This window comes from Eptatretus burgeri, chromosome 5, assembly GCF_056783735.1.
Source record: "Eptatretus burgeri isolate ZD-2024b chromosome 5, Ebu_testis_v1, whole genome shotgun sequence".
NCBI lineage: Eukaryota > Metazoa > Chordata > Myxini > Myxiniformes > Myxinidae > Eptatretus > Eptatretus burgeri.
This window is the reverse complement of record NC_140965.1, coordinates 73,965,017-73,979,405: the sequence shown is the minus strand read 5'-3', so window position 1 is coordinate 73,979,405 and position 14,389 is coordinate 73,965,017. Positions and strand designations below refer to the sequence as shown.

Genomic DNA, 14,389 nt, shown 5'->3' with positions numbered 1-14,389 from the left:
TCCTTCCAATTACTGATACTTAAAACCCAAAAGCAGCTTGTTCAATGTGCTCATGCAATATCAAGCAGGCTAAGTGGTTTGGCTGTAAATAAAAACTTGCTGAATAATTTTTTTTTAACATGTACTCAGAGAAAACAGAAAACAATAAAGTATACCTTTGGCCCTTCAGCCCCTGAGGTTCCTTTCCATCCAGGCAAGCCACGGGCTCCCTAAAGAAAGAACAATGAAAGATGCTTAAAATTAAATATATATTAAAATGATTATATACTGTTTATCGATAAATAAGTCAGCTTTTACATTAATACAAATCATCATTTATGAAGCGTTTTTTTACAAACCATATGGCAATTCCACATTAAAAAGTCTTGGTTTTCCTGATTTGCAGCCTCAGTCACTGCAACCTGTTTCAAGCCAACCCGAGTATTCTTCCTGTCATGTTCCATAAGCTCTTTGAATGGCTTTGGCCATGTAAAATTCCAGTGATTCGGTATAAAAGCATGCACTGTATATTTCATATCAGACAATTGATATAATAGGCTCATGCAGACAAATATATCATGAAGCTTTCAACAGGCCATTCTCTCAACCTTCCATTGATGTGCCATTTATGCTTTTTCATGGATACTCATGACCCTGTAGTCATTTATACCAATGAAAATCACAGACAGTACATTGAATTTTATGTCCACGGTGGTGCACTAAGCCATGCTAACAGTGAGAGGACAAGCATAAAAACCCGTGTACTTAAAGGACATGGTCACAGTAGAACCCAATAATTGCATTTGGTCACCTTTTCTCCAAATGGCCCAGGAAAGCTCTTTGGTCCACGCTTACCGATAGCACCTGGCATCCCCTTCCGGCCTTTTTTTCCATCCTTACCGGGTACTCCTTTATTTCCCTGCCCAAGACACACAGCACCATGTAAAGGCACCAATTCAAAAAACGAACAGGTTGAGTCTATTTCTCGTGGAGACGCACGAGCAGTAGAGGTACTATTAGGTACGTATGAACCAGCAAGAAATACAAATTTTACAGCTGTATCCTGCAATTGAGGGGGCTTCTTCAGAAATACGTCCTATGGTTTATCTCAAAAATATATTCGTGCTTGTCATACAGCATTTAGGGTATGTACACACACACTCACACACACACACACACACACACACACACACACACACACACACACACACACACACACACACACACACACACACACACACACACACACACACACACACACACACACACACACACACACACACACACACACACACTCCCGACCACATGGATCATCAGCTGGGCACCGTTCTTCCTTGATGTTTCAATCTTTTCAGCCCAGAACCTCTCCAAACAGCAGATCCCCAACCTTGGTTATGGATCCACATCAGTAGATTACCGACATCAGTTGCGTCCAGGCAGTCAGTCAAAACACAAGAATCAAATAAATACATAAGAAACATATACATATCAAAGAAACAGTACAGTGGATTTTCCACCAAAATATAATAACAAATCCACCCTTTCCCTCCCTATTCCCACTTCCACCCTTCCCCTCCCTCCTCCCACCACTTCACCTACCTCCTCCCACTCCCTCCCTTCGGCTCCCACCCCCACATTCCCCTCCCTCTTCCCACCTCCACCTCCACCCTTTCTCTCCCTCCTCCTACAAAGGTACCCAGCATTGCCCGGGATCTAATGTACATCTTTTGGACTACCACAATTAAGCACAAGTTTAGAGCGAAACATTTCATTTATCACGCTGAAAAGTATTGAACAGAAATATCAACAAGATTGAACATATTATTGTAATGCTTTTGGTACACAATACTGAATGCTTTTTTCCATCAAGTGCCAGAACATGAAAATTGCTTGGTGGTCCAACTCTAGAACAGCCCACATATAGTTGACCATGTGATGAAGACATTCGAAATCTGTTAATTGTTTTGTTGTCACACAGTCAGAACCCACTCTCTAAAAAAACAGGACATCAGTATACGGATCATAATGGCTTGTTTTAAATTTTCGCAAGGTGGATATTTCAGAAGTTAGCCAAGGTGGTAACCTTTTTTATACAAACTCTTCGTTCACCCTTGAGAGTTATGTCATTAGATGAGCAGTGAAATTACCTTTAAAGCGATGTATAGGTTGTGTTTGTACTGTTTTGATTAGTGCATTGGAGAGGTCACATGACTCCTTCTTCATCTATCTCACATCTGATACCATATTTAACGATTGGAGCTCACCATCTAATCAATTATATAGGTATCCTGGCTGAAATCCCAAAAAAATTTGGGCTTCACTTAATGTGGAGAAGGTGGGAACATATTCTTCCTGAAATAAACATACGTGCTGAGTTATAAGAATCGGTAATTTCTTACATTTTTCAGATTTAACTTCAGATTTTGACAGCTATTTAGTCGACCAGCTCCGATCCTCAAATCAGACGACAGATTTCAATTATATACTTCAATTAATCCATGGGAGCCCATCATGAAAAATCACATCACATAATGCATAAAAATCGCTCCAAGCTCCTAATTTGAAAACTATAGTACCTACAAAAATGATGCATACAGTGATTCATAGGTATGAATATCAGGCATTCGATGATGTGAGTGAAGAAAGTGAAAAAACAAATACATTTTGAGCACTTGATCGTGCAGAAACCGTTGCAGCCTGTTCCAACTAGTGTTTTTGAGCAGGCCAAAACAAAGCTTAAGACACCTGCGAGGGACAGCAGGCTGACCAAGGATAGTCTGCTTTTTTTTAAACTTAATAAGGCCATTAATTATTTTCAAAAAGGTGTATTTAACTTCACCCAAATATGCAGTTTTCATTCGTGCACTCCCTTGGAGCAACCTTAGTATGCATGCAAAGTTTTGGGCTCCTCGGTTTCATGGTTTTGGAGTTATGGAGGTCACACACACACACACACACACACACACACACACACACACACACACACACACACACACACACACACACACACACACACACACACACACACACACACACACACACACACACCTTATTATAAATGGGAAGAGTATACCTCTTCTTGTACACTACATTTTGGCTCATGGCACATAAAACTTGCCTTGTCTCCTTTTCTCTTTTCTCTCCTTTGCTTTCCTGCTCTCCCAGTGCCACCAGGGAAGCCCTGTCAGAAAAATAATTATTCACAAATTTCAGACATATCAAATGCAAATGTGTACAAAGCAAACACAGAACGACATGAAGGACTTCCTTTCTATGACCCTCTGAAGGCGGAGAGTATAGGGGTGTGTTCTGTTAGCAAGTCTCCAATGCAAACAATTCATCATCATCATCATCATCATCATCAACGTATGCAAGTGAAAGGTAGTCCTGTTAAAACTTCCGATCATTCCATCAATAGGGTTGGTATATGTCACAACTACGTGAACATAATTTATTGCGAGGTGTGTCTGTATGTTTGTTGGGTAGTCAGGGTAAAATTTGGTGGGAGGAAGAGCAATATTTGCCCAACCTGCTCTTAAATATTTGAACGAACTCTTACCACTAACTGAAGAAGGCTATTCCATTTCTCAGTTACTCTTTTACTGAAAAGCAGTTATTTTGTAGAGCCATACAACTCCTCTCCTGAAACAACTGCCGAGTATGACCTCCAGTTGCATAATATATTGCTGGAACAAAGAAGTGTTCAGGATCCGTGGCTATAAAGTTTTTGATGATATTGTAGATTTCAATAAAGTTTTCACGTTATCAGCTGTAGTGAAGGGAGAACATGTCCAGTTGTCTGAGTCTTTCCTGACATGCGAGTTGCCTGAGCTCTGGTACGAGCAGAAGCTCCATTGCACCCTCTCTTTCTTTTTGGCATCTGCTTCAAATCTTGAATTCCAAATTACATTTCCATATTTTGGGAGAGAATGGACCATAGGGTTGAAGAGGAGTGGGAAAGTTTTCTTGCTGATGCTGGAAAAGAACCTCTTGATGAGACCCAACATCTGATTGGCTTTGTTAACACATTCAGCTACATGCCCCTGAAAGGCGAGCTCATTGTCTATAACACCACCAAGGTCCTTCTCTTCCTGTGTACCTTGTCATTCTTCACCTTTGAGGTAATACATTGCATTCCGGTTTCCTTTGTTAATGTACATGACCTTACATTTGGCTGGATTGAATTAAAGTTGCCAAGTATTGACACATCCTGCAGCTGCGTCAATGATCTTGAATGTGCTGGGGTTTGACGTCCCAATAGATATTTGTGTTGTCAGCGGAAATCTGGACAGAGTTCTGTATCTGTCAGCAAGTCATTGACGTATAACACAAATAGCTGGGGACTGAGAACACTTCCCTGTGGGACACCGCTGCCGACGCGAATCTCGTCGGATTGAACACCATTGAGAGTGACACATTGGGTTCTACCTACAAGGAAAGCCTCAATCCATTTCAGAGGTTGGCCATTGATGCCAGAAGCTTTGACTTTAGAAGGCGACGATGTGGGACCATATCGAATGCTTTGCTCACGTCCAAATAGAAGATGTTGATTGGCTTCCCAAAAATGATCATCCGAGTGTATTCCTCAATTTGCCACATCAGCTGAGAGGAACATGAATGACCAGGTGTAAAACCATGCTGTGCCTCATGGAGAAGCGTATTACTGATGACATGATGCAGCACTGCATCCCTCACAATGGATTCCATGGTTTTCCCTACTCCAGAAGTTCGGCTTTTTGGCCTGTAGTTCTCTGGCAGTCCCTTCTTAAAGCTCTCCCTTCTTAGCAAAGCTTCCCTTCTTATAGAAGGCAATTTCCATTCTAAAAGATCGGGATTACATTGGCCTTTTCCTAATTGTCTGGAAGTATTCTTCATCCAATGACATTTTAAAAGATGATCGCCCGTGGAGTGCAGATGACATTAGCTAACTTCTTCAGCCCCCTAGTTTGAAATCCATCTGGTTTGAAAATTTGAAATCCATCTGGTCCTGCTGATTTGCACCCACTTAACGGCTGGAGTTTCCACTTCACCATATTTCGTCTAATGTTTATGTTTTATAGGTGTGCCCTGTTGAACTGTCAATTAGGCATAGGGACACCACTGATATCTTCTTTGATGGACACACTACCAACGAGTTCATTGAACACTTCAGCTTTGTCTTTGTCTTTCATCACTTCCATTCTGTCCTCCAGCTTAAAATAGCCAATACCATTTTTGCTCTTTATTTTTGAGTTAACATAACGCCAGAAATCCTTGGGATTCTGTTTCATATGCTGAATGAGTTTTATTTCACAATACATGGTGAGGTTTCGAGTTGCTTTACGTCGGCTGTCACTCATCAAATGGTAGTATAGGTAATCTTCCCTACACTCAAAATACATGAATCTGTCCCACACATGAGATTTGCATCTGCTTGTGGTAAGAGTCCCTCTGGTAGTGAAGATTTGTTTCTTATTACACATTGCAGTGTTTTTGGCAACTGGAACAAATTTGTAGATTGCATTCAGAAGTTGCTCCTCAAACACATTCTAAGATTCCATGTAGTCCTTCCGGCAAAGACATCAGTCCAGTTGTTGTCTGCCATCTTCTCTCTAATAGCACTGTAGTTACCCCTGCTGTATTGTCAGCACATAATATTGTCCATTTCTACGATAGGGCCATATCAGTGTTTATCTCAAAGTGTAAACAACAGTGATCACTTCGTCCAAGTGGTGGGCCACAATCCAAAGCTGGAATCAATTCTGGCTTATTTGTTTTCACAAGATCAAGGATGGTGTTGCTCTCTCCCTCCTTATACCTTGTGGACTCTTGAACAAGTTGATGCATGAAGGCTTCCTGCAAAGCATTCAATAACCTGTGAGCTATATCGTTATGTTGACTATTTACATGCCAGCTTTGACACTCAATTCTGGAAAGTTAAAGTCTCCCACTGTGATTACAAGTGCTTTGGACGTGCATTTCGATTCCAGGTAGATTATCACTTCCAATACATATTCATTGCATTGTTCTCAAGATTGCTGGATGGACTGCGATCCATGGAGTACACAATAGAGCATTCAACAATCTCTTTGAAATTGAAATAAAAGAAAAAGTTTTCGTTGCTCATATGTAGTTGTGTCCTCGTGTATACAATTACTCCCGGAACACCTTCCTAATCAATATTAGAGAAAAGGTCATAACCTTTGATGGCAACAAATGGCTCCGACAGTTTGAATCTGCTGAACTTGAGTTGAATCTACCAGCCTCAGTTATCATGATTATGTCTGGTGCACTCAGGTCTATCTTTAGCTGTAGTTCATCAAGTTTATTACTTAACATGTCTACATTAGTATACGGTACTTTTATGTTATCTGCACACTTTTGCACAAGTGTTCATTGTCTTCTGATACTGTCATGATATCCTCTTCTGGCTTGGTATTCTCTGAACCTACTTGTTGTCATTGTTTCTGTTCCACTGCGTCTTCATGAAGTTCTTCCATTTCAACTTCAAACGCTCCCACCTGCTGGACCACTATCGTGGTTTGGTATTTTTGTTTGTGCTGGGTCATCCTGCGAACACAAGTCCCAGGATGAATCTTTTCCTTCTACCTTTTCAAGTTGTGATTCCTTCAGAATCAGTTGATCTTCATCCAAATGCGAGTCCTTCACATCTTCAACTTTGCTACTTTCCTGGTCCATTCTGCATCTTGACTAATATAACAGTTTCTCTTACAATTCAGTTGGAGTCTTGCACATCACAATCTCATCACGCCTTATGACAATGTTTTGCTCACCTTCATTTCTCCTTCATCTGAGTTTGCCCAGCAAATATTTACTTTGCTGTCTGGTGTGGGGTTAAACCAGGGGCTATGTAAGTTTTGGTCCATTTCAATTTCACTCTCAGCTTCAGAGCTAACAAGAGGACTCTGTTCTTCGTTGATGTATCTTTTGGCTTTTTACTCTTGGCCTTATGTTCACATTCTGTCCAATACCCCTAGCTTAATGATCTTGTTTATATGTATTCCTTTTACCTCTGCTCCTATCTCTATCAATTCTGCAACAGATTTTAGGTCTGCTTCCTGGCAGCCTTTTGGTGTATTCGCAGAAGATTCAGGAAGGTTAAAGACAATAAAGTTATTATTTTTTCTTCTATCCCTTTCAGCCATCTCCTCCACAGCTGCCATGCCATGCTGGCACGATTTGAGAGATCTTCATCCTGCTTAGAGTATGTTCCTGAAACTTCACCTCCACCGAGAGATATGGCATGATGTTCAAACTGGGAATGTCCTGCTTTGTTTACTAAGTGTGATTTGTTACATCAGCATATGTTCGCTCAAATCTTTTCTTCCCATAAGTTATCATTTCTTTCAATGTTTGTTGAACCTCTTGAAGTACTACATTTACTTTATCTGTGATCTTATCAGGGATCTGTTCCTGAACTTGTTGTACGAGACCCTCAATATCTAGGCTTGTCTTTTTCTTGCATTTCACTGCCATCCCAGCTGCTTCAACTGCATCCTCTTCACACTGTGCACAATACCAATGTGCACGATTTTCCTCCACCACAAACAGTTTGAATACATTTGGCAGTATACTCTGGCATTCCAAGCAGCACCACATTTCACACGCTTCACATTCAATCATTTGGAGAATACCTTTTGATGGCAACATGAACACCAGTCAGGTCAGGTCAGGTATGGGAGCATGTGCCAGAACAGCGCGTCGCTGCGTCCACTTTCCGCCGGTACTCCAGGGGCCTCCGTCTGGCCTTCGCCCAGGCAGATGCCAGGCACATCCCCATCTCCTTGAGATGATGGTCAACCTGCTGCAACCATGAGGCACGTGGTCGCCCACTGGCCTCCTCCACTCATGAGACTCCCTCGCTGAGAGAATCTGGTGAGCAGGATCAGCGTCAGGAACACGAGCCACATGTCCATACAGCCGCAACTGATGCTCAAGGACCATGCAGGTAACAAACCTCATCCGAGTCTCTCTCAGCAACCGCTCGTTGGACACAAAATCTGACCAGCGATAGCCAAGGATTCTCCGAAGAGACCTGGTACCAAAGGAATTAAGTCTCCATCTCAGATCCTTGGTCAGAGTCCAAGTCTCGCATCCATAGAGCAAGACTGGAAGCACCAAGGACCTGACGACTCGGAGTTTCGTCTTCCCGCACAGGTACTGGCAGCGCCATACCCCATGATCCAGTGAATCCATGACTGCCCAGGCCCGACCCAGACGTCTATTGACCTCTGACTCACAGCCAGCAGAGACATGAATATCACTGCCAAGGAAAGTGAATCTCTCCATGACCTCAACATCCTCACCACAAACAGACACAGACAGGACAGCAGCATCCAGGATGTCACCGAAAGCCTGGATCTTAGTTTTGACCGAAGAAACCCATGATCCCAGTGGCTCCGACTCCTCATTCAGCACCTCGAGGGCCCCCAAAAGGATATCTAAAGTCTCCGCAAAGATGACTGCATCATCTGCGAAATCAAGGTCCGAGATCTTGACATTCCCAAACGATGCACCGCAGCTTGATCTTTCCGACATCCTCCCTAAAATCCAGTCCATACAAGTGTTGAAAGGTGTGGGGGAACAGTACACACCCCTGACGAACTCCAGTAACAACTGGAAATAAGTGAGAGATGGTACCACCACACTTCACAACACTCTCAGTACCAGAGTAGAGTTCAGACATCAGATCGATCAGTTTTGGTGGCAACCCACGAAGACCAAGAATCCTCCAGAGGGAATCCCGCTTCACTGAATCGAACGCTTCACAGAGATCAACATAGGCTGCAAGCAGCCCCTGCCGAAACTCTTGTCTGCGTTCAGTGAGGACACGAAGGGCAAGGATACGGTCAATCGTTGACCTCTTTGGTGTAAAGCCTGACTGCTCTGGATGCTGGTGTTCAAGCAGATGGTGGCGAACACTATCAAGAATTATCTGAGCAAAGACCTTGCCCAGCACTGAGAGCAGCGTCACCCCTCGGTAGATGTTGCAGTCTTGGCAATCACCCTTCCCTTTCCAGAGAGGGACAACAAGGCCCCTCTTCCAATCAGTTGGGATGATGCCTGTGTTCCAGGCAGAGCACAAAACTGCATGCAATCACATGAGTGCAGAATTTCCACCAGCCTTGAGAAGTTCAGCATGGATGCCACAGATCCCTGGAGCTTTACCCTGTTTCAACCGGTTCACCGCAGCCTGTGTTTCCACAAGCGAAGGTGGACCACAGTTGATTGGAGGGTCAGCAACAGGGATTGTAACACCCTTGATGTCCAACTTGACAGCTGGGGGATCAGCCTGGTACAACCGCTCAAAGTAACCGGCCCAGCGGGCCTTCACTTCAGACTTCTCTGTCAAGAGCCTACCACTCTCAGCTCGAACTGCAGTGCTCCAAGGGATGGGCTTGGATGAACGCAATGCGCGAATTCGCCTGTAAGCGGGATGAGTATCACCTGTCCACAGGTGATGCTCTACCCCTTACAGATTCCTCGCACATAGGCCTCCTTGTCCACCCTCAGTGCACGTACAGTTTTACGCCACAGCTCCCTGAACAGCTCAGCTCTGCCATTCAACCTGGCCCTGCGACTCTGGCAAATGGTATCCAGTGTCCCTTGAGAGATAAAATTCTTCTTTGCCCTGCAGTGAGTTCCAAGACATCCACCGGCAACATCAAGGACGGTGGTCTTGAAGGCGCTCCACAACTCTTCAGGACCCCCCAAAGCACCCAGACCCCCCAAGTGTCCACTCAGCCTGTTCGCAAACTCCTCAGCTACTCTCTCTTCCCTGAGCTTGCCAACATCCAGCCTTGGCTGGGATGGTACCATTCTCCAGGATTTAAGGTGCAGCTTTAGAGTTGCTACAACAAGCCAGTGGTCAGTATTGAGGAACTGAGTACTCCGGTAGACCCTGCAAGTTCTGGATCTCCCTCCAGCCACCGTCAACGAGGACATGGTCAATCTCCTTTGCCACACCGCCAGCGTTGGAATACCAAGTCCATCGATGTGCCTGTGGGTGCTGAAACCATGAACCAGCCACTCTAAGTCCATGACTTCTTACAAAGTCAAGGAACTTAGTGCTATTCTGGTTCATAGTTCCTGACCCATGGGGACCAACACACGTCTCATAACCATCCCTATCAGTTCCATTCGATGCATTGAAATCCCCCAAGACTAGAAGTGTATCTCGTCTGGGGCACTGATCAACCACAGACTCGAGCGTGGCGTAGAATGTGTCCTTCACGGTGAGGTCACTCGCCTCAGTCGGAGCATAGACAGAGACCAGGGAAATGACACCGAAGGAGTGACGAATCCTTAGTCTCATAATACGCTCGTTGACAGGTGTTACCTCAATTATCATTGGGGTCAGCTTATTGGACACAGCTACAGCAACTCCTTGAGTATGGTCACCATCAGAGCGACCAGACCAATAGTAGGTGTAACCACCCACCATTATCTCACCGCAATCCAGTCTCCGAACCTCAGAGAGAGCTGCAATCCCGATGTCCAAACACTTGAGCTCAGATGATAACAGAGGCAGGTGATCATTCTCTCTTAGGGATAGGACATTCCAGGCACCCATCCGAAGGGACCGCCTCAGGTTCACCCAAGGAGACCGCCGTCTGGTGGACGACACCTCAGCACCACTCCGACACACTGTCCCGCAATCTGATCCAAGGATGTTACCCCGTGGCTTCCCTCTTTTCATCCTCCGTGGAGGATGAAAAGTAGAAGTAACCTACCTTTTTGGTGTTACCATCGTCTTTATGAAGTACAGTGATGCGGCCTGTTTTCTGCTTCACTGTCTAGCTTCCCATTTGATTTGGCATTTGGCTATAGTTGCTGTTTCACAATCATTTCCTGAAGCTCGGACTTGGGCAGTGTTATCTTCTTCATGCAACAGAATATTCTCATCGAGTTACCTCTGTCACCAAAAGTGGGCAGAGGTTATGTTTTCACCCTTGTCTGTTTATCTGTCTATGAACAGAATATCTCAAAATTTCCTGTTCACAGATGGATTTGGCAGAAATTTGGTGGAGAGATTGGGTGAGTGACAAGGACAAAATGATTCGATTTTTGTGAAGATCCGGATCTGGATACTAGAATTTTGGAAGTGATTCTTCACCATTGAGAGATAGGGCCAAAATGATATATAGCACGATATCTCAAAAAGTTGTGCATGGACTCGTACGAAACTTGGGGGACAGGATGGTTGTGTGACAAGGCCGAATTGATTCGATTTTGGTGAAGATTCTAATCCGGATCTGGATATGAGAATTTATTTAAAATTTTTAAGTGATTCTTCACCATTGAGAGATGGGGCCAAACAATTTATAGCATGATATTTCAAAAAGTTGTGGACGAGTTATGACAAAACTTGGTGGATGAGTTGGTTAGGTGGCAAGAACAAGCCAATTCCATTTTGGTTCAGGTCCGGATCCAGATCCGGCCTATCAGTGGGATACAAAATGTAAACTGGTCAGCCTGGTAAAGGTATGTGCTCCACCGAGTGGCATTTTAGTTTTGTTCTGTTATCCTTTTTCCCAAACGGAGATATCAGTGAAGAATGGCGTGTGTGATTTCATAGCACGTGGGTGGCAGCACAGCAATGGGCCATGATTGTATTGTGGCACTTGGGCAAATGCTGTCCGGGCTGTCATTTGTAGTTTAACTCGATCTTCTTGTGACAACTTCCCCAAACAAATTCATTATGTTAGCAGCGGCTACAGAATACGAGGAAGGGTCGCCACAGCGGATCATCCGTTATGATCCGCATACTGATTTGGCATAGGTTTTACGCCGGATGCCCTTCCTGACGCAACCCTGGTCGCTTCTTATGACACAGAGATAAGGATTGGGTTTCGCCATGATTCCGGGATGCCCTACACCCTCTCATAGGCGCACAGCGCAGAGCTCCCGTCCTCAAGCGATCCTTCAACCCAAGCCTCCGGGTTGCCGGATTCCAGGCGCACGCCACTACGCCCGGTGTGGAATGAAGAGTCGAAGTAACAATGAAATTAAGAGACGCACGTTTCAATATTATGAGTATACATAACAGGGTTATGCATCTCAATGTTTAATTTGTTGGAATATCATTTTGAATCCGACTACGGCGGCCATCTTTTTAAACGTAACAAAGCATCTTTCTTGATCACTTGCTCTGCTTGCCGAGCAGTTAGCCGCTTGCAAAGCAGTTGATACGGAACAGCTGGCTTGGCAAGTGAAAGCAAGCTGCTTGCTAATGGAACACACCCCAGGTTTCTTACTAATGGAAATAAATTTTTACATGCATCACTTAATGAGAGAATTTGGGAACATCAAGGAGGTAAAAACATTCCACACCAAGTATAAACAAACCAAATGGCAATTCCACTTCATGGAGAACCTCAAGGCTATCGTGAAATTTATACCCATGAGTGGTTATAGAAAGAGCTATGGCTATAAATACGATACTTTCTTTATTTAGTCTATTTTTACTGAAATCCATGACCTTAGTATATACTAAAAGGCATGACTGTGTAAAACAGTTGATGCGTACTTGTGCACCGATTTCCCCGGGATGTCCACGATCACCCTGTTCTCCAAACATTCCCTGCAAAGTGCAGGGTGAAAAAAATGTACTTCTTTGAAATGACAATAGGAAAGAAATAAATGCAAGTACAAAGCACTCAAATTTTGGTCACAACATAAGATTTACTGGACCACACAACATTTGCAGTAGTCATTCTCATTACCAATTCAAAAATATTGAAACACCAATAAAAAAAAAACACGTATGTATGTATGTATGTATGTATGTACAGGGTGTGGCAAAACGAGGGGAAAGGATAGAAATAGAAATATCTTTTAATTCCAGAAGTTATATATTCAAATGTATTTACATTTGTGAAGTGCAGACATTGGAATTTCTTCAGAATACAGTAGGTTTTGAAAATTATGTCAGTTAAATAGCCCCCTCTGTGGGTAACACCTTTCACTGTTCTGGTACCCATAACTCTCATAACCTTCAGAAGAAAGTACCGTATATCGGAATGACCTGAATTTCACTTGCAATGTTTTCTTTCAGTTCATTGATTGCTGAGATCAGAAGATCCAGGAGGCCAATTCACATCTTCAAATCTGGAGATCAGCTTTCCAGGAAAATGCTTTTGGAACAGTTTCAGTGTTCCGGCAGTTAGTGTCCTTCCTGTAGAGTATTTTTTTTTTTTAATGCTGCACACTGCCTGTTTCACGGAAGCTTGCCACACATCTGTTTATTACTTTTCTTGATGGTGCATCACAAACTTGGAAATGGTTTCTGAACTCTCTTTGTGCTGAAATCGAAGAATATCTATCGAACAAATGCTGCTCAACCACAAATGTGAGCTGCTCATGTGTCCAATTAGCCATCGCCAAGGATTAATTTTATCTATCTTTTTAAACCCTTTGAACCCTGAGCTCCTTGGACTTTTGACTCCCCAACCCTGGGCTCCCTGGAGAAAAATATGGCCACTCAGGTATATGGAGGTTTGAATAGCTGTCGGTAAACTGGCTGCTTGGGTATATGGAGGTTTGAATAGCTGTCGGTAAACCGGCTGCTTGGGTATATGGAGGTTTGAATAGAGGCTGGTAAATCGGTCGCTCAGGTTTATGGAGGTTTGAATAGAGGCTGGTGAATCGGCCGCTCGAGTATACGGAGGTTTGAATATCTGCCGGTAAACCGGCCACTTGGGGATATGGAGGTTTGAATAGAGGCTGGTGAACTGGCCGCTTGAGTATACGGAGGTTTGAATATCTGCCGGTAAACCGGCCGCTTGGGTATATGGAGGTTTGAATAGAGGCTGCTAAACCGGCTGCTCGGGTATATGGAGGTTTGAATAAAGGCTGGTAAACCGGCTGCTCGGGTTTATGGAGGTTTGAATAGAGGCTGGTAAACCGGCTGCTCGGGTTTATGGAGGTTTGAATAGAGGCTGGTGAATCGGCCGCTCGGGTATATGGAAGTTTGAATAGAGGCTGGTAAACCGGCTGCTCGGGTTTATGGAGGTTTGAATAGAGGCTGGTGAATCGGCCGCTCGAGTATACGGAGGTTTGAATATCTGCCGGTAAACCGGCCACTTGGGGATATGGAGGTTTGAATAGAGGCTGGTGAACTGGCCGCTTGAGTATACGGAGGTTTGAATATCTGCCGGTAAACCGGCCGCTTGGGTATATGGAGGTTTGAATAGAGGCTGCTAAACCGGCTGCTCGGGTATATGGAGGTTTGAATAAAGGCTGGTAAACCGGCTGCTCGGGTATATGGAGGTTTGAATAAAGGCTGGTAAACCGGCTGCTCGGGTATATGGAGGTTTGAATAAAGGCTGGTGAATCGGCTGCTCGGGTATATGGAAGTTTGAATAGAGGCTGGTAAACCGGCTGCTCGGGTTTATGGAGGTTTGAATAG

General features: G+C 44.0%; 1 protein-coding gene across 15 annotated transcripts in view; it reads right to left on the bottom strand.

The window, feature by feature from the left end:
- LOC147026699 (uncharacterized) overlaps positions 1-14,389 on the bottom strand; it is a 506,204-nt gene that overhangs the window by 129,563 nt on the left and 362,252 nt on the right. For all 15 annotated transcript variants that reach the window (XR_015058478.1, XR_015058480.1, XR_015058479.1 and 12 more), the window contains 4 exons: positions 12,509-12,562; positions 3,098-3,160; positions 791-898; positions 156-209 (listed from right to left, as the gene is read on the bottom strand). Coding sequence is in view for 12 of the 15 variants with exons in the window: in XM_085882416.1 (XP_085738542.1) it covers positions 156-209; positions 791-898; positions 3,098-3,160; positions 12,509-12,562 (279 nt within the window). In the remaining 3 variants the exon portion in view is untranslated. The remainder of the gene's footprint in view (positions 1-155; positions 210-790; positions 899-3,097; positions 3,161-12,508; positions 12,563-14,389) is intronic.